The sequence below is a fragment of the Mercenaria mercenaria genome, chromosome 3, assembly GCF_021730395.1.
Source record: "Mercenaria mercenaria strain notata chromosome 3, MADL_Memer_1, whole genome shotgun sequence".
In the NCBI taxonomy this organism is placed as follows: domain Eukaryota; kingdom Metazoa; phylum Mollusca; class Bivalvia; order Venerida; family Veneridae; genus Mercenaria; species Mercenaria mercenaria.
This window is the reverse complement of record NC_069363.1, coordinates 84,014,405-84,041,163: the sequence shown is the minus strand read 5'-3', so window position 1 is coordinate 84,041,163 and position 26,759 is coordinate 84,014,405. Positions and strand designations below refer to the sequence as shown.

The window sequence follows — 26,759 nt, the reverse complement described above, 5'->3', positions numbered from 1 at the left end:
AATAAAAAGAAATGCTGTAATTTCAAACCCCTGTCAACATTTTCCAGCCGTTCTCCGCCAGTTTGAAGCTTACTCGCTTGTTGAACTGTAGTTAAAATTACGTCGTATCTGTTAACTAGAGGCAATTCCATATCAAAAAAGTTTAACTATAGTTAAAATAGTAGGTGATCGAACTAAGCCTCAGAGTTAACATCAATCTCTATATACATGCAGATATTCGATTTTGGTTTAATCGCCAATATAAATGATATTTAAACAGCACTTTCGTGCGAACCTGATCGGACCAGGTGGTCTAGAGATAACAAAATACCATATTATGTCACAGTGTCTTGTTTTCTTTATCTGACTATTTATCATATTACATCAGAATTTTTTTTTACCTCTGTTGTTTTATATGGGACAGATGACAGATAGGAAACTTTAATTGAGAGTTACTTGCCCTTGATTTAGCTATATCACGCGCCCACTCCTTTACCTGTCATGAATGCTAATCATTTTCAATGTACATGCGTTTGTGATCTTTCTCGATAAGGCTATTGATTTAGCAATTGTCATGTTACTTATGTTTGGCTTTTACTCCTACATGACAAAACATACGTATACCAAAATCAGAATGCCTTAATTCATTCTGACCTGTCCTTAAATTGAGCACTTCATACAATTGCACATCATTATCGCCCGTTTTCCTCTTGTTTGTTGTTGTTGTTGCTTTTTGTTTTGTTTTTGTTTTGTTTTGTTTTGTTTTTTCGGTAAGTTTCTTTCCCATGACATCCAGTGTTATCAGTTTCTTACTCTTTTCTCTAAAATTTCAATATATTTTATCTTGAACTGATTGACGGATCAAAAATGTTGTAAGTGGTATGAATGTGTCTGATTATCTGATTATTAATAACTAAATCATAATGGCCATTGCAACTAAAAGGTGTTTAAAAATTAACAGCAAGATGGAGTACAATAAATAGACCTATTCATAAATAGGAAGTTGGAATTCGACCCTCTGTAGTAAGCAGCTGGATTTTCACGCTATAACGTCTGTTCTGAGTTGCAGTTCAACCTTTTGTAGTTCGAACCTGTTACGTCACTTGCGAGGAAATTTGTGGCACAGACCAGTATTTTTCATTTGACCCATGTATTGTTCCGCTTAAGTTATTTTGAACATTAACATAATGTTTCTTACAGTTCGTAAATTTCCCTCTACCAGTTTTGATACGTCCGATGCCCTTTGTCAAAATTCTGAGAAGTTGCCCCATCAAACTTAGTTAATTTTTGGATACTATCCCGCATCCCCCCACACCCCACCCATGACACCTCATATTCCGATAGCTGATACGTCCCTGTATAGTTGAAATATTTCACACTGTGTTAGAGAAGACATGGTAGAGAACCCGGAAGAAAAACAAACTAACTGCAAGCAGGGTTTTGTCCCTTTATTTATTTCTTCTACAATCTAATGGCTAAATAAACAAATAAACAAATAAAGGCAAAAATGTTATTACAATTTGCATTGATAACTGCCATTTATGGAGATTTCTTCGTTTTGCATTGATTTCTGGTTCCATACTATTGTATGTACCAAGGTTTTTAAACTAACTAATTACAACTATGATGTACAATTTGCACAAGTTAACAAATTCACTGTTCGCAGGTATTTTTTTTCTTTAAAAAATTACACACATTCATAAAGTTGTTCGTGCACGTGTATATATATATATATGCGTGTGTGTGTGTGTGTGTGTGGATTCACATTTTAAGGGTGCACGCATGAAAATACGCATCTATACGTAAAACGTGCGCATATATAACGGATACTACCTCATAAAATGCACGTCACTCTGTTTAAACGCATGCATGTTTGAACATTTTGAAAACATTTTTGAAAACATTTTCTCGTGCTCGCATTAAATCGTGTAAGAACATCTTCTGCTTATGCGTGCACGTATGATTTTACAAGTGAACGCACATTTTGAAATAAAAGCATGCGTCAAAGTAGACTTTCGGCCCGAATGGTACACCATACACTACCACTTTTTGAATAATCCAATCAAACAACGAACATATGAACAATCGATCAAACTAACAAAATAATGAACATGAAGCAAGAATTCGTCACGACAATAAAAGTCCATGCATGTGACATGTGAACATAAAATAATATTTATATACATGTAGAGCTATCATACAATATGTAGAGAATTTAAAAGCAACATCTTAACGCATACAATATAAAACTAAAGAAAGAAAAACAGCATAAATGTATCAAGTCGTTGTATGAACAAAACATAATAAAGTCGTATATAAAATAATGATTAATTTCTTTGAACAAAGACGCGTACAAATGAACACAACTTTTAAATGTATGCACACAAATCTAGCGTTTTATGCACTGAATTTGTTAAATCATTAATTGGATAATAATAAACTTAATTAAGTTTACAATCAAAGTCTATTTTCAATCTATTTTGTTTCTTAAATTTACATTTAAACAAACGTTACTTACTTCTCTTCAAAACGCACATAATAGATAAAACCACAATGTATAAAAATGTAATTATAAAACAACAATGTATAAAAATTTAGTTTTGCACTCAAACTGAAATGAACACACGTTCATATCAAGTACAGCCGCACTCTCCCACGATTAGGTCTGGTACATCAACTTTCCTTACAACACCGTAATGGTCCCTGTAAAGCAAGCTCTGGGGTCGTGCGAACGACACGGGGGAGCAACATGTCTGGATCCCAGCAAAATTGTGGGTCACGCTCTGTTGTAATGTCTGCACGAGACGTGTATGGTTGTAGTAAGCGGCCCGAATGCCTGAAAACAATATAATACACGTAATCCAAGATTACTCAGTAGCTCCCACATTTAAAACATACTCTTTTAAGCTTTAAATGTACAGATTATGGTTACGTATACCATATCCATATGCTAACGTTTCATAAAAAACACCGATAGATGATTAGACAAATACGATTGTCGCAACTGCCATAATTTTAGTAACAGCCTGATGTTAAAACCTTAAACATACAAACCCAATCTGACTTAAGTACTTGATCTTCTAAACGAAGATCTGAGAACGACCCATTCACATTCGTCTTCTGTATATTTTGGATTTCCAGTATTGCTATTTTTATTTTATCCAATCAGACGACTTGTTCGAATGTCAAAGAGTAAGAAAAATGTGCAGTCATTCTAGGGCTCGAACCCGGGACCGCCCGCTTACAAAGCAAGTGGCCTACCGACTGAGCTAGCCGGCTATCTGATACATTACGACATAAGAATTGTAAATGTCAAAAGTCAAGGCTACAGGTAGATTTGCAAGATGTTGTAAGTTAGGCTCTGATTGGCTAGCGAAAGGGTCGTCAGAACGAGGCTATGAATAGGTCGTTCTCAGATCCTATGCGTATAGTGGACGCAACTTGACCCCGATGGTTGACCTTTGCATTATAATACATAAGTAGCTACAACCTATTATTGAAAAGGAGTGTAAATATAACGCTTCATCCCTTTGCATTTATAAATTTAAAATAGACGGCTACCCTAAACACCCCTTATTTCTACAATGAAATAATCGATATGAATAATCAGCCTAAGGTCAACCATCGCGGTCAAGTTGCGACTACTATAGCGTAATAGGAGATGTACTTCAGTCAGATTGCATACAAACCCATAATAGTTATATACCGCATGTCCGTTAAAGCTGGCCAAAATATGTAATACATGCAATTTTAAGTAAAAGTCACGTCTTGTCGTATTTGTATTAGCAGAGGACAACTATAATACGGTGATAATCAAGGTTGTGGCAAAAGCCTTACAAATTATCACCTGCTTTGGCTAAAGCAAATATATCATTTGTCTTAATCTGATATAACCCTGAAATATTTTCAAATAATGCGTTGATGGCAAGACTGTAGAGGTAGTCATCAGCTTGACCGACTGACAGAAAGAAGATACTTACCATTGCACGATCCAGTACAGAAATTTGGACGAATCGTATCTGGCGTCATGATATAGTCCCAGCCAATATCGTGAAAGTTTATCTCAAGCGTTTCTTTGTGACAACAATTCATGCCGCCTTCTATACATTCTGTATGTCGTCTGTAACGTCTGTGAGAGCGGGAATGTTGTTTCATGTAAAATACTAGAATTGGCATATATCCTGAAAGAGAAGATGACCCAGCCTTCTCGTAAAAAATGCTATACATCTCTGCTTAGCTCCTAATCTTAGTGCTATGATAAAATATTTATATAATATATGGGTTTTTTTTTTGCGAAATTCCCACACTAAGTTTATTCAGAAATATAACCTTAATTATTTACTTTTGTCACTTTTAATATGTTCTATTCTGACAAAGTGTTGTAGGAAATTTATGATAATAAAACTGACGTTTATACGGAAAAAAACCCCGACAAACGTCCAAATATGGAAAATAAATGTTTTCACGTAACAATTTACAAGGACATTCATTATAATAAAGTTTTTGCATTTCCTTACTACTCACCTTCTTTGTTTCCATATATAGTTTTATGATTCTGTCGCTGACATGTTTTGCAGACGACAGCGAGACCATGGTTACGGTGAGGCTTGGAAAGCCACCTGATCACGCTTCTCCTGACATAGATTTTCATCCAACCGTACTTTAACCGTGTATCAATCCGCTTCACAATGTTACGGAAACGTAAGACTTCTTTTCCGCCCTTTATGTACGGCTCCAGTTCTGACACCATGAATTCCTATAAAAAATAGCTAGACATTTAAAAATATTCGTAATTCTAAATTATTTTTGAATGTGTTATCACGGCATGTAAACAATATTACGAACAAGAAAAGTAGCGTATAAAAATGGTCGTGGCCACGAGTTATAAGATACGTAGATTTGTGGAACTCAAAAGAAATAGATGGTTATATATATATATATATATATATATATATATATATATATATAATATATATATATATATATATATATAGTCATTTTCGTGAGTCATTTCAGAACTTTTGATACCTGTATGTGATGGTCGTTTACATCCGGTTGTTTGTATATCCACAGTTCGATACTCGACACCAAATCCGGGTCAATGGCTGAACTGGTTGTGTTAAAACTATAGCATCCTGTGCCCTTTTTCTTCGCACATTTGTTGGTTACTGAAAAGAAAGGAAAATGATGTTTTCATACTGTAAGTATAGCTGTTTTAAAGTAAATCAACGTTGTACCAGATCGCAATATGATAGTGTTATTATAATAGTAGATCGATCTGGGATGCTGCGCGCAAGCGCCAAATGTGATCCGACTTTGCAATACAAAATCCCAGATCTAGCTACTATTGTAATGACCATTTTATTATATACCTCGTTTGTTGCTTTGTTATCGAACGAAATTTTCAATGTTTATCGATGTTAAAACAGAACTGACAGAAATTTTTATGTGCGTTATTTTGTCAGGTCATGCATAACAAATGAAAGTAGTCCGACAACATACAATACAAAAGGTACAATACGGATTTTTTTCTGCCTGTTCAAAGTTACTTTTAAAGTACGTGCCGCACTTTTGACAGAATTTATATAGGTATATAATAAAACAAAAAAAAAACTGATTAGCTTTCAAATATCACGATTATTTCTAACAGAATACCGCCTCTGTCGGCAAATCAAATTGAACGGTTCAAAACAATAATGTAACAAGACAGAGCTTCGCAAAGTAGGACAATATTTGGCCGAAATTTAAGATAAAAATGGGTTGAGCAGCCCCACGAAGACAAGCTAAGTTAAACCATGAGCTGAGAGCTTATAATTATGACGAATCAGAACACATCATGGGAAATGATATCACATATCAAATAGGTATTCATAGTAAATGTTACATAGCATAATCACCATCTTATCTAGCATATCTTGTGATAAAAGGTAAACAATGTATGTGTATGAGTTTGTGGCGGGTTTGGAGTTGGTGTTTTTTCTGGGGGGGGGGGGGGGGGGGGGGTTGTTTTTGTTTTTTTATAGCTCTACACAGCGTCTTACCATCACCTATATTCCAAGTTTCAAATTAATACTTCGACAGTTTTTAAGTTATGCACCTGACACGAAGTATGACAGGCAGATTTGACCTTTGAGACCACTTTGTGACCTTAACGTTCGACCTTAGTGGTCAGGTGTATTGTGCAGAGCATGTCATCTCATCGCCACCTACCTATATGTCAACTTTAAAATCAATGTCTTTAATGATTTTCAAGTTATGCTCCGGACGAGAAATATGACGGACAGACAGACGGGAGGACGGACGTACAAAGGCATGAGCCATCATATAATACATCCTGTTTCTAAAATGGCCTATAAGCCAACACATTTTGATTTTTTTCTCAAATTTTTTGCCTTACATCTAGATTTAAGGATATTGGATCAGTCTTTGATAATTTTACAACGAACGCTGGAGCTTTGAGACTGACCTTGATCAGTATGGTGTACCATTTGGGTCGAAAGTCTGCTTTGCGTGCGCGCCCATTTCAAAATATACGTTTACCGGTATATTTTATACGTGCACGCGTAAATATGCAGAAGCACGCTGAAATGTACGTGCGCATGTATATATACGTGTATATACGCGTACACGTCCTTATATGCGCATATATACATGTGCACGTATAAACATATACAGGAAGACGTATATCATGTTTACGAGTGCACACATATTTCTATTCGTGCACGTATATTTTGATATATGCGCGCACGCAAAGCACACTTTCGACCCAAATGGTACACCATAGATCTGAGACTGTATCGGCAAACGGAATTCGGTTAGGTTGGTCGTCATAGAGAATAGTCTACTAGAGTGCACTAAAGTACGTTCGTTAAACTTGTGATAACATTGTAAATAAGAACATTGAAAAGTAGAATAATTATATTTCCGTTTCGTCATTGTTGTACTTCTATTTAAAAAGGAAATGTATTGAAAAAGAAAATATTTTTGCACTTTATTCAACCCCATAGTTATGAATAACCTTGAATACACAAATGAAAGAAATAAAACACTCCAAGGCGAACACTTATACGATTTCATAAACTGGATTACCCTTATCCGTTATAGATTATAAACCTTGGCTATTTTGATGCAACATTTTGATGAGTTTGCTTATTTGTGCGGAAAACGTGCGCATTGAATGCATGCATTCGTGATTGAAAATGTTAAGTCTACCTTTCAATATCATTTCGAATACTATGGCGATTGCACCATATCTGTCATCGTTATGACATTCAAGTAGCAGAGCGGTTTTTTCATCTGTCGAAAACTTAAAGGTCAAACTACAATAAATAGTATTCCCTGTATATAAATCTGACATTTTTAAAAGAGCTACCAAATATATCTATACCCATTTCAGAGAACAAATCCTTACCTCATTTTAAAGAGTTATGATAAAACTGATATAGATTGAAGAGAAAAAAATAGGGGTCATGTATCTTCTAAGAGAGATTTCTCTTGTCACATTTGCTTACTGTAAAATCACATCAAAATCAAACTGCTGTGACCTGGAAGTACTACTCATACTAAAAATGTGTTTCACTTCACCAAATACAAACTCCTCTCCCATTTTTTTCTACCAAAATATCAAAAATACATCCACAATGAAATTTAAACATAAAACAGCTTTAATTAAGACCTCTGTGGCAATGCAAAGTAAAAAAATAGTGTTCAAATACCTTCCGACATTACGCGACTAGAATCTTTTAAATAATGTGAAATTGTTATGTAAAGTAATTGTTTATACATTATATTTCTTTATATGCGTGCATATGTAGGTGGGCTCGACTGTGTACCCCGTTTTCGGCCGGTACACCGATAATCAGGTGCGCACGCATCAATTCCGTACACCTGCGGGTCATGCAGAATTGCCCGGCTCATTTCGATGTAGCGATCACGTGATCGGGATAGCCCGGTGACCACCTGATAACAGAAAATGTTAAGTCTACTTTCAAATATTGCTTATGAGAATCGTAACGTAGAAGTTTTTGTATCCGTCTATATACATTTTTTAACTATAGGACAATAATGCCACTTCTTAAAGCATATTACCTTGTTAGTTTACTTAAGAATGATATATTTTAAGTTTAAAATATCTTATTGAATGGTACATAAGTACACACTTCTATAAGATATTTTAAACTTAAAATATATCATTAAAGAAATCCAGTAAATGTATTTGATCACCTCCATTTTAAACCTTTTTTGTACAGTAAACTGTTGTTCATCAAAAAGTTCGGACACCATCATTGCGAAAATCTCAATTTTAACGAAATATTAACTTTAAGATTAAAAGCATCACGGGACTTTAAAACTAGTCATTTGTGTACACCATCAAATACAGCAATTATGTGTGTTTAATGAGCTATTTTTTAAAAGCTCCTTAGTTACTTGCTCCACTGATGTAAAGAACAACTTCCTAGTAATACCACACATAAATGACTAATGTTTATACATGTATACATGTATACATTAACTTCTGACTGAGAGGATTTTCCTTGAACATTTGATTATCTGTGTTACTATGTTATTCTTTTAACTTCCGAGGTTAACGCACGAGGATTTTAGATGACATTATTACATAACTTTAATAGATATACTAGTATCCCCTTACAGCCACTCCAGAACATGTATTATTATAATACCTCTAAGAAAATTAGTTGAGAGGTTTATTTCTCACTGTGACAACGTTAAATGTCGCAACGCCGCTAAATGTTGTGACAACGTTAAATGTCGCAACGCCGCTAAATGTCGCAACCACCGTTAAATGTCGCAAGGTTGACGTTAAATGTCGCAACCACCGCTAAATGTCGCAAAATCGTCTGCCGCTAAATGTCGCACCTTTAACGTTAAATGTGGCAAAAATTTGCCCACCGTTATATGTCGCAACACCAACGCTAAATGTCGCAATTCCTATTTACCAATATATTACATCATTCCTTGTGTATATTTACTTTTTTAAAGGGAAGAAAAAATTAGCAAGGTTTAAGGTAATACAAATAATTATCCTAATGATAAGTGGCTGTTACGTATTAGCAACAGAATACCTTATGGCCCTAGATCGCTCCACCTGAAGTTTCCACACCTTGCTTGAACCAGTCACGCAAGGAAAATATATGTGTGAAAATATTTTGTAATATGGCCAGTATTTTAGGCAGAAATATTTATGAGGTTTCTTCTAACAAATACGATTTGGTATATACTGTTGTATTTTGTGGGGGTTGGATATGGGTGGGGAACGGGGTGAATAACGACACGGAAATCTAAGACACAAACACACAGCACCAAGACAATTAATAGAAAATATAAATAAATTACATGTCTGAAGGGGTGGTGGGAGGGAGAGGGGGTTATGTGTGGGTAGGCGGAAAAGTAGGATAATGAGGGGCATGAGACAAAAGCAAACAATTTTAAGAGACTAAAAGTAAAATATCTCAAAATTCCCGCTTTACCTGACAGAATGTACAGAGGACCACATAGGATCTTTGTCCGCCATTGAAGCTTGATAGTCACCTTATGGCTTTAAATGTAAACCTCCAAACAAAGAAATAGAACCCATGGCTGATTAATAGGAAATCTTCGTTTTCTACAGCTGGTACAAAACACAGTCTTCGTGTCGCGTAGTTGAACATCCTGTTGTGTAACAGGCCTGGATTGTTGCCCGAGCCGATTCCTCCACCCCAAACCCCATCTTTGTTGGCTTACTAGTGACTTATACTCATCAAAGCTGCACCCAACTAATTTGGAAATAATATCTCCTCAAAATGTAGACCCAAAACGCCCAAGAGGCGAGCATTTTATACTTATATTTCAAAATTCTCCAGGGGGAAGAACCCTTGACCCCTTAAAATGTGGGGGGGGGGGGGGGGGGGGGGGGGGGGGGGGGGGGGGAAGGGGGAGTACCCCTCCAGTACCTTAAAATTAAGACAAAAAAATGCACCAGAGGCAACCAGTTTATACCTGTTTTTCAAACTTTCCCGGGGAGAGACCCTGAGCCCTCGAAAATGACAGGGATAACCCCTCCCATACACCGAAATTTTGAACAAAAAATGCAATAAAAGTCTAGCATTCCATACCTGTATTCCAAACTTGTCAATGGAAAAAGACCCTAACCACCTAAAATAAGGGGAGTGCCCCACTAGTACGTACCTAAAAAATAGAAAAAAATGCACCACAGGCCAAAATTTCATACCTGTATATAAAAAAAAATTCCCACAGATACGGACAGAGGAACCCCGTACCTACCGCACGTCGCCAGTGAAGCTTTAGTTTTAAACTTGTGCCCCCACCCCCCATCCTCAGTCAACAAGTCTGGCCCCCGGCTTGTTGTGGAACGAAGTTCAGGTCGACTAAAGTCATGCGATACAACGCGCGACAATACGGAGCGCGAGCGAGCTTAATGTCTCATCAGCTAAACAGGACTCCTAAGAATTACATAGTTCAGATCTGAAGTAAATCTAGTACTGTGGCGAGTACCACGTTAGTGTTCAAACCTATAGATATTAAATATATAACGTATGTATGGTGCGGAACCACTGAAAAGCAAACGTGCAGATTAGAGTGAAAGGTCAATTCAGCCCTTCCCAAATCAAGCATGCATTACCCAGTCTTATCTCTAAGTTATAAAGACTGTTTAACTTACCTTATTTTGCTGTGCGACATTTAGCGTTGGTGTTGCGACATATAACGGTGGGCAAATTTTTGCGACATTTAACGTTAAAGGTGCGACATTTAGCGGCAGTCGATTTTGCGACATTTAGTGGTGGTTGCGACATTTAACGTCAACCTTGCGACATTTAACGGTGGTTGCGACATTTAACGGCGTTGCGACATTTAACGTTGCCACACTTACGACGTGAAATTTTTTACGGCTCCTCTTTGATACATTACTTCCACGATTTCATCCGGTACATCTATTTGCCCAATTTGTACTCGTTGCAGTCAGGCTGGTCGCGCGCGCATCAATACTTTGTGATATCAAAACATCACGGCCGCATTTCGGTGTACCAGTGACATGATATATTAGTAGGCTCGAATTCGTCCACTACATCGAGTTTTCCGATATTTACTCGTTTCAGTCGGGCTAGTTGCAGGTACATTATTAATTCGGTACACCTGCGGGACATGCCGAGAAAACATGTTTATATCTATCTATTCAATCTGCATATTTTCCAAAATGAATAATAAAATAGTAGTATCATTGAATAATAACAGATCATTTTATTTCAATTAACCGTAAGAGTTATTGATCCCCATTTCTCATAGCAAATCTTACTATTTTAAAGGTTATGTGAGAATGATAAGATAATAGAAAAATTTCATGCATTTTTATCTTGAATTTTTTACCATGTCAAATACCACAAATTAACATAACAGCTTTATAGCCTCTGTGGCAGCAAAGTAAAAATAGTGTTCATACCTTCACTACGACTAATTTAATAGGAATGTGAGTATTGTTAATAATCTTTAATCATAGAGGCGCGTACCTTCGCGTCCGTATCAGGTGCCACGCCAATCCGACACGCGCATGCCCGTCATCGTGTAGTACGGATCGATACCCGTGACACTATACAAAGTAGTCACTTCAATATGTAGGAGATAATTTGTATCCTTACATTTAACTATAGAAATAGCCTTCTAACATATACTGTTTACTAGAATATTATTAATCTAGAATGTACAAATAACATATAAATTTAAACTAAATACATAAAGATCATAATGTATTTATCCCTCCTTTTTAACTTTTGCTGAACTTGTTACTTTATTAAACCAATTAAATCTTTACACCATCAACCATTGTTTATAGTATTTTTAAAGCCCTATTTGCTCACGAGTAAAAAAACTTCTAAACCACCAATACTTTACTGTAGTACTAACTGAGAGATTCTGACTATTATTGTACTAGTTATCTTAACTTCCAGGTACAGTTTGAATATACTAACTTAATATATTTCCTCAGCCACCAATATTATTAACCTAAAATTGAGAGTTATCTCGTGACAACTAATGCAACGCCTAATGTGTAACTTATGACGCGAAGTCCACACTAATCAATGACTATCGCAACACGCAATCGAATGCTCGTAATGGCTTAATTAAGTGAAAGACGTATGTCGCAACAGTAATGATTCATTGCATAATCTCAATCTGAATTATTTTTGAGAAAATACAGGTGGTATCAAATTACTAAGGCTATGCAAGAACTATGCTATCGCCAATCACACCTGCTGATCACAAGTAATTAAATTTGTATGGCATATAGAAAATTCGAGGTTTCTATAACTTGTATTTATTTGTGGTTGGTATGGTGGACGGGAAGCACGATCTAAGAACAAACCAGCAGCAATATAAATAAATACAGGAGGGTGTGGAGAGGGGTATGTGGTAGCGAATAGATATGGGTGCAAGCACAATTTAAGATAAGTAATATCAATCGTACGCGATCGGCACAAGTTTCCGAGCTGATAGTCCTAGGCTAAATGTAACCACAAGAAACCATGCTGTTTAGATCTTTCCGTAAACATCGGTGCTGTACTCTTGTAAGCGATTGCGCTCCCCAAACCCCATCTTTGCTACATATATATCTCATGCACCAATTGAAAATATCTCCAATGAGACCAACCCAAGCGCTTTTCTTAATTTCAAACCAGGAAACCTTGACCTAAAGGGGGGGGGGGGGGGGGAGTGGGGGGGGGGGGAACCTCATACTAAATTAGACAAAAAATGCACAGCACTTTACCTTTTTCACTCGGGAACCGACCCCAAATGACGATCCCCTACCGAATTGACAAAAGCAAAGTCAGCTACTATCCAACTTATGAAAGACACCAAAATAGGTGCCTTATACCAAAAATAAAAAAATCCAGCCAATTTACTTAAAAAAAAAATCCCAAAGACGAACCGTCCGCATCGCATAAGTTTGTTAAACTGCCCCCCCCCCCACAATTGCCCGCTTGGGACAGTAGGCGACTAAAAAATCGAAAAAAAACAAACACGATAAAAATAAAAACAAAAACAACAAAAAAATAAACAATAACAACCAAAAAATAAAAACGTTGAAAAAATAAAATGTATGAACTAACATAATAAATTAGAAATGTCCAACAACTAAAAAAGGCGGAAAAAACACACAACAAATACACCAAAAACACTCAGTATTATTAAATATGGAAAACACACAGACAAAAAAAAAAAATAAAAAGAACCGGAAGATACTAAGGCGTTTAAATATAGTTTCGTTAATAAACTCAACAAACGTGTGCAGTACTTAAAATTTTAATTTAAACGTTTCAAGTGCAGTGTGCTTTATGAAACCTAATGTATTCCCAAATTACATAGTTCAGATCTGAAGTAAATCTAGTACTGTGGCGAGTACCACGTTAGTGTTCAAACCTATAGATATTAAATATATAACGTATGTATGGTGCGGAACCACTGAAAAGCAAACGTGCAGATTAGAGTGAAAGGTCAATTCAGCCCTTCCCAAACCAAGCATGCATTACCCGTCTTATCTCTAAGTTATAAAGACTGTTTAACTTACCTTATTTTGCTGTGCGACATTTAGCGTTGGTGTTGCGACATATAACGGTGGGCAAATTTTTGCGACATTTAACGTTAAAGGTGCGACATTTAGCGGCAGTCGATTTTGCGACATTTAGCGGTGGTTGCGACATTAAACGTCAACCTTGCGTTATTTAACGGTGGTTGCGACATTTAGCGGCGTTGCGACATTTAACGTTGCCACACTCACGACGTGAAATTTTTTACGGCTCCTCTTTGATACATAACTTCCACGATTTCATCCGGTACATCTATTTGCCCAATTTGTACTCGTTGCAGTCAGGCTGGTCGCGCGCGCATCAATATTTTGTGATATCAAAACATCACGGCCGCATTTCGGTGTACCAGTGACATGATATATTAGGTAGGCTCGAATTCGTCCACTACATCGATTTTTCCGATATTTACTCGTTTCAGTCGGGCTAGGTGCAGGTACATTATTAATTCGGTACACCTGCGGGACATGCCGAGTAAACATGTTTATATCTATCTATTCAACTGCCATGTTTTCCTAAATGAATAATAAAATTAGTCAGAAGAATAACAGATCATGTTTATGTTCAATTAACTCGGTTAAGAGGTTATTGACCTCCCCATTTCATCATAGCTAATTATTTTACTAAAATGTCTGTTAAGGTGAGATGATAGCATAAACTTAGGAAAAGCTTTCATGGCATTTTTACTCTTGATTTTACCTGTCAATACGGCGTTTAAATATAGTTTTCGTTAATAAACTCAACAAACGTGTGCAGTACCTTAAAATTTTAATTATAGAACGTTTTCAAGTGCAGTTGTACTTATTATAGAAATACCTACTGTCTTCCCCAAATATGAAAAGCTCCCTGGTTTTTACGTTTCTTCGCTTCTCTTCTTCCTCTATTTCCTCCTGGTCATTCAGGGAGAAATCCTCTCCGACGTAGAAATCAAAAGGCAGAGGAGGAAGGGGACCATCGACCTTGGGAGCAGACGGCAGTCCAAGTTTTTGTAATAGATGTTGTTTAACCATTTCAATTTTTATGTCCTTCTCAGTGAGAACTTTGTTAGTGCACTTAGGGCATGGCGTTTCAGGTTTCTGCGATCCACTTTTGGTTGTGTCAGTGTGTTGATCGCTTTCTGAATGCAAGCTAGATTCTTTAATATCCGTTTCGTCAGCATCATCATTATCACTTATTGCATCATCATCATCGTCGATTTCCATTCTCTCACCATCTTCATTATCATTAGTAATTTCTTGAGCATCATCGGTAATTTCTTCGTTAATATCACCACCTACATTATCATTAATACTTTCTTGAGCTCCATCGGATATGTCTTTAACATCGCCATCCTGTGCACCATCATTATTATCAGTTTCTTCTTGAGTATCATCGGGAATTTCTTGATCATCGGTCATTTCATCCACGGTTTTAGATTTTTCATTAGAAATAGTTTCAACATTTGTTTCCGATTTTCTGTGATTATGCCCATGTCTTCTTTTGACATTTTCCGAATGACCTTCTTGTCCTATTCCATCGTTACTTACTTCTACAGTCTCTGCAACTGTACTTTTAACACCTTCAGTTTCAATCGGCACTGCCGATCCTTCCGATTTAGGTATAAAAACAAACACAAATAACATCGGCAAAATATAAATTAAAGCTAACGCCATTTTTACAAACTTCAGTGCATGAAACAATACAGTAATATATCTCACATTTCCTCATTAACGTTTTCCATGAAGAACTATATTTTGGACAGAATGGAAACCACAAACACTTATGGTTTTAACCAATTAGATTTGAAATAATCCGTAAACCTATAACAATAAGCGCGCTCGACTTAAATCAAAAATGAAATTCAAGCTTTAAATGTTATAGTGTCGTCTATTGAAAAAGTGTATGCGTTTTGAAATTGTAATTACTCCAGCTTAATCCGGTTTTGAATAAATTAATAGAGCTATTGCACTCGGTACGTTAATATGGAGAAATGACGTAGCAAAAAATTGAAACTTATTCAAACTGATTAAAAAGGAGATAATTTGAATTTGGAGTAAATATTGCATTATCAATATTCGTTTAAAATGTAAACACATATAGAGTGTCTTTGTTTGTTTCAGTGTAAGATTATAATTATAATTATTTGTTTTTTGGAGAGGGGGTGGGGGGGGGGGTGGCGAAGAGGGTTAACGAAGCACCGACACAATTAAAGGTCGTATGGCGACTTGCCAGGTGCCCCTCCGTGCATTATTTCATCACGAGCGGGCACATGGGTAGAACCATAAGCCAGCTGGATGGCTTCCTTGCATGAAAAATGCAACGCCCCGAGTGAGGCTCGAACCCACATCCGTGAGGGGCAAGTGACTTGAAGTCAGCGACCTTAACCACACGGCCACGGAGGCCCAGTGTAATAATAAAATGTCTATCACGAGTGAATACCAGATGTAATATTATCACGAACGGCAAAGCCACGAGTGAAAATGTAATGTATGGTGTTCATGAGTGAAAAATATTTTGATCTTATATGTAAATAAACAGATTTTCTTTTATTTCATGTTTTGACTAAATTTATCAATTTAAAATTTCTTACCAGTAATAAATATATTAGAATTTTTTCACTGTGAAAATACCAGATATAAATCACTCTAATATTTCGATAATTCACAGAAAAAAATGTAATATAATCAGTCCACTGTACGCACTATGGCAATGTTTGTCGTTTCTTTGTGTTGTATCAGCAATCCACGCTTTAACTTTTATCCTGCTAAATTTCTAAAATGGACTGGTTTATTATTCAGTTTGGACAGCACCACTTATTATTCACAGGGGTGTTCACTGAAAATTTACTGGCTGAATAGCGAACAGTGCTGGTCGCAAAGACAGAATCACTTGCCGCCAGCAAGCTAAAGGTTAAGGGAGGCTTCGATTGAATATATTTAAGCTTAGTAACGAATTAGGCCAATCTGAGGCTCGAACCAAATTTATAATATCAATATTATGTCTTATGTAGTATCGAAAAGTGGAATTTACGATGTTGAAAGTCGTATTTGTAATCATAAAAGGTAAAAACTACGACAACGTATATTTTTCATTATTTTCTATATACATGTAAGGGAAAGTGAAAAAAAAATGTGAATCGTGGATTGTTCCTTCCTTGATTGTCCAACAATCAATCTATGGGGGTTCGTGCCTATGGCACCCTGGCTAGAATGACATTACGGCATCACGACTAATCATTTTTGTTGTGTAAACCTCCCGCCCGTGTGGCAGCACAACGGCACGACAAAAAGGTGTCTGAACGACAAATAGCACTTTGTCGTGTCCTTCGTGATGTCATATTGTATTGATGGTGGGGCTCAACAAAATGATGGAAAATCACTTTAACAGAATAGATTTTACGTGCTCATAATATTTATACCTCAAAAACCATTTAACCTCCCGCTTAGCTCAATAGGGAGAACGCAGATCTACGGATCTCGGGGTCGCGAGTTCGATCTCCTGGCGGGCCGAATGTTCTCCGTAACGATTTGATAAAAGACATTGTGTCTGAAATCATTCGGCTTCCACCTCTGATTCATGTTGGGAAGTTGGAAGTTACTTGCGGAGAACAGGTTTGTACTGGTACAAAACCCAGTAACACTGGTTAGGTTAACTGCCCGCCGTTACAAGTTACATAACTGAAATACTGTTGAAAAACGGCGTTAAACCTAAAAACAAAACAAACAAAAATTATTTAGAGCCCCAAAGTATTTAGGAAGTACATAAATATGAACAACACTATCTTCATATAGTGAACAACATTTTACAAAATCAGTATGAAGAATTAAATGTTTATTTTTAAAGATTAATGTACATTTTGTAACTCAAAATACTACCTTTCAAAGTAACTACAAAGTAAGCGTGTTACATGCACTTTTCAAGTTCATTGTACTTTCAACTCCAGTGTAGCTTGGCGCACTATTTTTCAAGGCCGATGTTTCAAAGACTTGACACGCTCTTTGTCAAGGCCAGGGTCACTTGCCATAACGTAGAGCTCAGCCAGCATCCTAATATCAAGCTCGAACTAAGTTTTTAAAGTATGATTGAGCAATTCATAACCCTAAATTTGTTCACTTGAAATGAGATAATTAAAGTATAAAGAAAACATGCAAAATTTATTAAATCATATTGAGCCCAATTATAACATGATTCCTTATATAAATTGCCGGTCCGTAGTTTGTGCTATTGACCGGTTAATAGTTCAACTTTAAATATTGCATGACTAAAGTTAAAATTTGAAGAAAAAGGTATGAAAAGGTATGAAAAGTTATTAAAAAACTTACTGAATGCGGACCGAAGGCAATAGTTCTGACTATTGACCGGCAAGACATATAAGTGTAGACTTTCATTTCTCTTGAAACTTTTATCAACACAGTTTATACCTTTGGATTATTACGAACACGCTTTTTTTTTAAAATCATAACAGAATGTAATCATGATTTAATATAGAATTCGTAGATTTTTTGCGAAAGTTTAATTTAATGACTAAAGTTGTTTTGCGATCTCTTGTAAATAATCTGTTGCGATCAGCTGCAAGAAAAAAAGACGGTCTATTTTGCTGACGAGGTGAAATAAATAGGACGTGTGTTTAAAAATGTAATATAAATAAAAACAAGGATTGTCCTTGAAACGTCTTATGCTTTAAATACACCGTTAACACATGTTGTAACGGAACACTTGATATATTACAACGAGTGACAATATAGTTTTAACATTTGTCATACGTTTAGAAAATAATTTTGTTGCTGAAAGATCAAAAAATGTTTTAAAACACAAAACACAGAATCATATGATTTTAATATCATTTTGCGATGCCCACCCATTTTTAGATATTTAAGAAGGAAAGCATTTTCATTCATCGCAATTTTTAAACGATCGGATTTCATAGCAAAAACGCAAAATCATAACGTAATATATTACAGAAAACATCGTTATTCTGCCAAACGCAAAAATATTAGCTACAATTTTTCTTGGTGTTTGCGATAGTTTAATATCTAACAGGTCCGTCATGTGCCGCGAGATAAAGAGCACTGCAGCAAATACGCGTTATCAGACTGTAATTTCAAATGTATGACCTATACAGAGATGCTGCGTCTGACAGCCCTTACCTACTAATATAAAACATCATACAAGTGTTTATCGCATCCGACGAGTGGGAAGACTATTCTTAAACGTTCACTAAATATGCGGGAGACAAATTACATCTTTACCCAGCTTTTTTCATGTAGGTGTAAAAAAATGCATCAGTTGCAGACTTCTGTTTGTCTTCTTACCTGGCCCAGTTGTTCGAAACTTTAACCGACTGCTAAATTTTGATTCAAAATATTACTCTTAGTGGGAAACACTAGTACTATTTTTTAATTTCACTGTAAAGAGTTCATAATCCTTAGCTCATGTGTTTGTTTTTCTAAGTATTCTGAAATGTCGAAATATAACTCTAAAAGTTGACTGACCGCTAGCTTAATCGCCTGTTAAAGTTTCGAACAACTGGGCCAGATAAGAACACGGTTAATGCAGACAAACAGAAGCGAAAATAATAAGTGCATACGTTTACATACATGTATATTGACCAAAAAGGTAAATCATTCACCCAATTGAAGTGTATTCAATACATCTAACACAATTAGTTACTGTGGATTAATATATTCGTAACTCGTACAACGCTGTTTGCATAATGAATTTCCAAAAAGCTGATTTAACTGTTACATGTTAGTGCATAGCTATGTTGACTAAATGCACTTTCCTTGTTCTTTTTGTTCTAGTTAATTAATGACAGACAGACAGACAAACAGAGGCTTCGGTTAAATGAAAACAGCATGACGATAACAACATGATGCATGAACCCTAACCCTGCTAAATTCACATGGATCCGTCACGTGCTATGATAGAATTTTAAATGCTTTTTATTTTTTTAATGAAATGTAAGAACTTATATATGTAAAAAAATCACACATAAACATATATAAAGAGGCAAGGGGGATAACATGGTGGATTTCAATTTTGACCTCTACCGTCTTGTACCCCATGCTATCGCGCAATATTTTGGTAATATCCGACTCATAACTACTGAACTAAACAAGCAAAGGTAGTCTGGATTACCTGCCCCTTCAGTGTCGATTGGGACGTACTAAAATACACAGTACGACGGGAACCAGACTAAAGCAAAGAATGATACTAACAGAAAATGTATACTTTTCCCATTATAATTTTCTATATGCCAACACGGCCGTGTTTACAACCTGTACACGATCGCGTAAAACATTGGCACGGTCATTACGTCACTGGAAACGAATTTCCTTAGCAGATGCAATACTGTCAACTGATGTAAATATCGACTTAAAATTGATCAAATCGTCAGTTCATTTGTCACAAATTAGAACCGAACTCCATTCTGAAGCCAACAGTGATGCTGAAAGTCATCTTTGTTAAAATTTTACCAGGACCTAACTTTCATATGGTCAGTTTTACCAATTCGTTGGTGCGCACAAAAAAATCATAGAATTATCTGATCACTGACACATGCATTAACTATACCACTTTATGAAATGCTATCCCTATCTGATACAAGAATGTTGACTCATCAATAGTTGATGTTGAGTCTTGAAGATTCTAGTATGATATTTGATTACCTGAGTAAAATTCAAAGTAAAATACATCAGGTTTTCGATGAAAGAAGATTTAAAAGAATTTGGGCATTTGTGTTAAAATCACCGAACACTTAAGTTCCATATGCGCAAAAAATGTGAACACGAAGAAAACAAGATTAATATTTGATAAACGTCCATCTAAGTCTGATCAGATGCCTGTGTATAATACTACACATAATCTTAGGAAGAAGAAACTCAATCCATGAGGCTTCTAGATCAGGATGGTCAAGATACCAGACACATCTGATGTACATGCAAATGCCTCCGCCCTGGCAAGGTCTTTCCGTACGACGAACAATATATTTTTACAATGTTTGCTTGTTCTTAAAGCGCACATCAATTTGGTAGAAATTTAAAAAAGTCTCTATTTTTTGTAACAATGAAATAATTCTTATGCATGCATTTGTAAGTTATTTACCCACCCAACGTAATGTGTTATATCAAACGTGCTTATTTTGAGCTTTTGTCATAGCCCCCAGTTTGGCCTTTTATGCTTACTTGTTTATTACCTACTTTGCTTTCTTTACTTTCTTTGAAATACATTGACGCTTTGCTGTCAGTGAAATGCTGGTTATTTGGATTTCAAGATTTAGAACCTTCTGTTTTATCCATTTCTGTCTTACAACTATGTATATTGTTGTTGTTGTTTTTTTGCCTGTTAAACTATATGTTCTTATTTATAAGTTCATAGTATTAATGTAGACGGTAGACGGAACTAAAATTGTAAAGCTAACATAAGTATGTCTCTCATACCTATGTTTTAACACTCTTTTGTTATATTTTTATATCAATTGTAGAATGGCGTTGTAAAATGTTTAAGCCAATGAAAACCTTATACTTTGTTTATCGAATCTTTTATGTCTTCCATCAGATTGGACCAAAGCCAGTGTGGCACCACTGTTTAAGACGGTCGACACCAGCGACTCAGCAAATTAAATGTCCCTTTTCCCTGGCATGTCTTCTGTGCAACCATAAATAAAATCATAAAGAAAGTCGTGTTTGGTGTGAAAAGTGTTTTAATCTTATATGTAATTTTCTCTGTGGAATTACCAGAATACATCATTATAGATGAAATTTTAAGAATTACTGAAATTATATATAATTTACTGGTATTTTGTTAATATTTTGTTAGTTCATGTATCAAGACAAAATTTTCAATCAAGTAAAGCCATGTTTCATTTCAAAATTCGTTATATTTTGCAAATAAAAATAAATGTACTGTTTTGCTGACAAACTGAATTAGATTATTAAGTAAACAGTGCACAAAGAAAAACAAATATGAGCCGTGCCATGAGAAAATCAACATAGTGGCTTTGCGACCAGCATGGATCCAGACCAACCTGCGCATCCGCGCAGTCTGGTCAGGATCCATGCTGTTCGCTAACAGTTTCTCCAATTCCAATAGGCTTTAAAAGCGAACAGCATGGAGCCTGACCAGACTGCGCGGATGCGCAGGCTGGTCTGGATCCATGCTGGTTGCACACCCACTATGTTGGTTTTCTCATGGCACGGCTCATATTTACGTAAATGTTTCCTTGGTGAACTTTCACATCTTTAACTTTATTTTTCAAAAGAACAATCTGGTATGAATACAGAGAGGTATTGATAATGGTACACAGTTTTCATCTCTTTGAAAACATTTTTAAATAAATGTTGATATACCTATGGGTAAAATGAAACCAGTGCGATTTAAAAAAGTTTATAGAAATAAATACTGACAGTATTATCAGAAATAATACGCGATAAAATTACGCATTTATTAAAACTTCGTAAATATTGTATTTACATAAACTAATGTCCTAATTTTCTTGTTATTAATTTGGCCATTTGTAATCTGAACAATAGGCCGTTTGTTAAAATGGTTAAAAACTTAAATGAACTACGTGACGGCAAAATCATACAGGGTTTTCGTATTTATTCTAGATTTCCAAAGAACTATTTTCATTGTTGATGTATTTACTTAAATCAGTTTGATCAATACGCCCCATAAGTATAATTACTTCTTAATATGACTAAAGCAAGTAGTGTATGCTAGTCACATTTTAAAAATTAAAGTTGTATCTGGTTAGACTGATTAGCAGTTGTTGCTCAGTTTTATCCATGAGTATGTACATAGCAGTGTGATATATGTGCAAAGTTTATTACTGTAAAAGTAATCCATATGTCAATTATTGTTTTTTATTATTATTTTTAACATAAAGTGTTTTGATGATGTGATATTGCTAGAACATAGACTTAATTAGTAGGGAGTCATTTTCAGAATAAGAATGTTTGCCTTATTTGAATATGAATAAAATGACAAGGGGATTTATTACTTGACAAGACAAAACAATTACTTTAATATAGACAACACTGGGTTGTCTGTGATTAACAATAGTTGGTATTCTTATCAAATCCACCATTATACTGGTAGATTTTGTAGTCATTGTAAATTTAAGTTATAAGTCTACAAATACTTCATTAAGTGCATACATATTCTTCATTGTACTTAGTATGCTTAATTATTGTTAATGGAATGTGACTGACTGAACTAAATACCTTAGTCACTCGTTCAGTGAAATATGGATTTGACTTCCATATTTTACATATCAGTATACTCTGAGGCAACTTTCCATCACCAGATTCAATCGCACACACACACACAGACAACACACATGCACGCACACATATACACATGTCTGTACTTTTTATGTAATCTGTTTACATACACACACGCATGCACACACACACACACATGTCACACACACAGTACTTTTTAAGTCATCTGGTTACACATACACACAGACACCTGCACACAGACACACAACACACATGCACACACAACACACTAGCATACACACGCACATACACATACATCTGTACTTTTTTAAGTAATCTGGTTGCTTTTTGTTGTATGTATTGTTATTTATATGTCTCTTGTAGTTCTAAAATTGAATGGCCATTTACATATGTTTTTAATGCTTTGATGTATATTTATATATATATATTATAAATGGAAGAGTCTGAAATAAATAAATAAAACTTCGTTAAAGTGAATCAAAGCCAGGACATTATTTTTGTATTACATTAGATCTGTGTTTTTAGTGTAATAAAGCTTTCACACTCACGTCGTTTTAAATACAGGAGATGCCAGTCTAATTGACTTGTTCAAGAAAGACGAAATTGTATGTTTCAGAAGGAAAAGATTACATCTTGTAAAAAGTATGTTACATTTGCGTCTTTCCACATTACATTTATTAAACAATTTGAATGAAATTAATAAAAATGCTTGTCATAGCCTCGCATTTTATCATTTTATTCAACTTTTTAAATAAATTCAGTATGAAAAGACACCAATGTAATATCATCTAAGTCAGAATGGCTGTCATGATGGAGTCAGGGAGAAGTCTGAAACTTGACCATTTTTTTTATCAAAAGGCGTGTCATGTTGGATCAAAGAAAAACATATTAACACCCCAGAGACCACGTTTCGAGGGCTCAGCGCAAGACTATTCTAACTTGATTTGAGGTTTATTTAAAACGTTTGAAGAGAATATGGATATGAGGTTGAATAAAATGGAGCAAAACTTTAAAACAGCAGTTAATGATATCAGGAGTGAGGTAAATGCTATGTCTCTTAAACTTCACTACACAAAGAACGAAGTGGCGGAAGTAAAAACAAAAATAAACAGTTTAGAGAGTAGTGTTAGTTTTCATTCAGATAGATTGGAGAAGATCACAGAAACACATGAATCAAAATTAAACAAAGTTAAATCTGAGCTTGAAGAGATTAAACACAAGATGCTAATACTGGAAAAACAGGAGAGAAAGTACAATCTGCTTTTTTATGGATTCTCAGAGCAGCCTGGTGAAGATCTCACAGAGACTATGAAAACCTTTTTTAAAGACAAGTTGCTCATAAATGCTGATAGAGTTAGTGAAATGCGATTCAGTAGCTGCCACAGAATACCCTCTGAAGCAGAGGGTCCAAAGCCAATCATAGTGAGATTTGCTTCCTTTGATGATAGAGATTTGGTTTACTCTAAATTTCTGATGCCAGTGTTGAGAGCAGAGAAAAAAAGAATAGTAACAGATTTGCCTTCAGAACTGAAAAAAATCAGATCAAATTTGGCTAAAGCAGCTTACCATATAAGACGAAATGAGGGGCTGAAAACCAGGATACAGGAGAAAGGTCTATCTGTTTATTTAGAAGTCAGAAGGTCAAAGGAAGATGAATGGGAGAGAAGAGATATATAACTGTTTAAAACTTTTTCTGAGCCAGGAGAATGGAATAGGTGACATTATCATACAGACCTGAAGAGAAATGTCATGTTTTGAATGTAAAATATAACTAACGTCATTTGAAATATGCTTTTAAAATTGATAAGATGGTTGTTTTTCAGGTTATTTTATTCTTTATTAATCCACAAAGACCCAAGGTATTAGTGGCACAAGGTCATACTAATTTCAAGGTCGAAAACACGTTACTTTTCTCTATTGTATTAATGAAAAAATAATGATTTAGTACAAAACACTACAAAAATTAATAATTTTTCTTCGCTGTTTATAGCACTTCTTAAATATTTTTATACAACAGTCAGTAAAGATTTACTCTACTTTGTTTTCATAGCCTCAAATAGTAGTATTATACACGATTTTTAAGTACTCTCCATTCAGTAAAAACATCCTCAGATCACGCTATTTATAACACTTCTTAATTCCCATTATACAACAATCTGTAAGGATTTACTCCACTTTGTTTTCATAGCCTCGAAGAGTAGTATTTTGGCATGATTTTTGAGTGCTATTCATTGATAATATTTCAACTCCCCAACCTCTTTACACCCATTTCGCACGGTATTTACGTACAGTTCATTGATAAAATTTAAATTCTCCTTACCTCTTTTACATTTCTAAAAATACTTTGCAGGCATTTTTCTTGCCTATTATTGATAGTAAGCAAATCTTGCTCATGATTTCATTTGCATACGGTAGTAAAATAGTCAGATGAAGTTTGGATTGTTGATTTTATTTGGAAGACATTTTTGATTTCTAGTATTAAATTTTCGGAAAAAAAAAAGAATTTCTCAAGAAGAAAAACAACTACAGGAAAAATCGAATAAGATTCATTCTATATAACATTCATTAAAATGGTTTTATTAGATAAGTACATTAAAATAGGAATTTGTTTAAAAAAGTTCGAAGAATAATTATTAAGCTTATGCGTATAACACTATTATGCGCACTTTTTAAGTCGGTTTAGTATAATAATAGAAATACTAATGTGGCGCTAAGAATAGTCAGAAATAACGTCGGTAAAATATTGACAAAATGATAATTCATACTTTTAAAATCATGACCGTATATATGGTAGTTGTGTGTGTGTGTTTTGGTGTTTTTTGTTTTGTTTCTGAAGCAGACACGATTTGCTGTAGTAATTATGTATTCTATTTGGAACACTGGGGATACAAGAACGTTAAATTTTGCTAGTCTGTTATACCTACATGGAATTTTGATATCGTTATTAATACTCTCAGGGTGAAGAGGTGTATTGAGTACACTGATATAAATATATAGTTTGTACTATTACATCATACTTGTAAGGAATATGCCAAGTGTATACTTGAGTAACTGATATGCATGTATTTTCAATGCATGAAATTTGACAAGGTATAATCGCATTGGTGCAAGGCCGCGTATTTCGTATATCTGTTTGTTTTGTTTTTTTGTTTAGTAGTTTGACATCGCAAAATACTAAATGGCGTTTTTTTCCACTTTTCTTTTATATACACGACTTTTGAATTCGGTGGTACATTTAATATGTTTTAAATGTATTTACAATAATCTTAGATACAGTTCGCCCGTTTTAATTTTACTCAGTAGGAAAAACTTATATTTTAAGATATTCTCGTGCATATGAGTATAATTCTATACGATGTGGCTATACATATACTAACGATGCTGTTGATTTTTTTCGGTATTGTGATGAATACATACTTGAAAAAACTATTAGTCGTAAAGACATATTTACTGCCCTCTAGATGGTCAGGGCATGTATGCATATTTTTTGTAGTAATGTTTATATGACGCGGACTAAGGAAAGATTGTAGGAGCTAATTGTATAATAATCCTTATTATTTAAATTATTGAAGAAATTATTTAATATTTTAAAATTGGTTAATTAAAATACAAGCATGCAACCATAAAGGTAACAAAGTGAAATATACTGAAAACAGTGTTAACGTGTTCTACGTACCTTGTAGGGAAAGCAGTTAATAGGTTCCAAAGTAAAAGCATGTATTCTAGGAAATGTTGTGTATTAGTACACTATAATTCCAAAACAGTCACCTTTTAGTTGCTTTTTTACATTTTGTAAAAATCCTGAGATTAATTTTCCTGTTGCCATGACATAGCAAAATTGACACAGTTTGACCAGACAAGTCATGGCTCAGTGACAACTGCTATTTTTGTCTAAACCAATGAATCATGAAATTAACATGCTGTTTGTGTTACATACTAGTAGCGGGTGGATATGGAAATA

The 26,759-nt window shown here is 35.1% G+C and overlaps 1 protein-coding gene across 1 annotated transcript; it reads right to left on the bottom strand.

The window, feature by feature from the left end:
• Window positions 1-1,412: 1,412 nt before the first annotated feature.
• Window positions 1,413-15,480, bottom strand: LOC123524218 (growth/differentiation factor 8-like). Its single transcript, XM_045302266.2, has 5 exons — window positions 14,395-15,480; window positions 5,008-5,147; window positions 4,504-4,735; window positions 3,960-4,160; window positions 1,413-2,815 (listed from the first exon to the last, which is right to left on the bottom strand). Exons 1-5 carry the CDS (start codon window positions 15,224-15,226, stop codon window positions 2,613-2,615), a joined length of 1,608 nt encoding a protein of 535 aa, XP_045158201.2. The 5' UTR covers window positions 15,227-15,480; the 3' UTR covers window positions 1,413-2,612.
• Window positions 15,481-26,759: the final 11,279 nt, after the last annotated feature.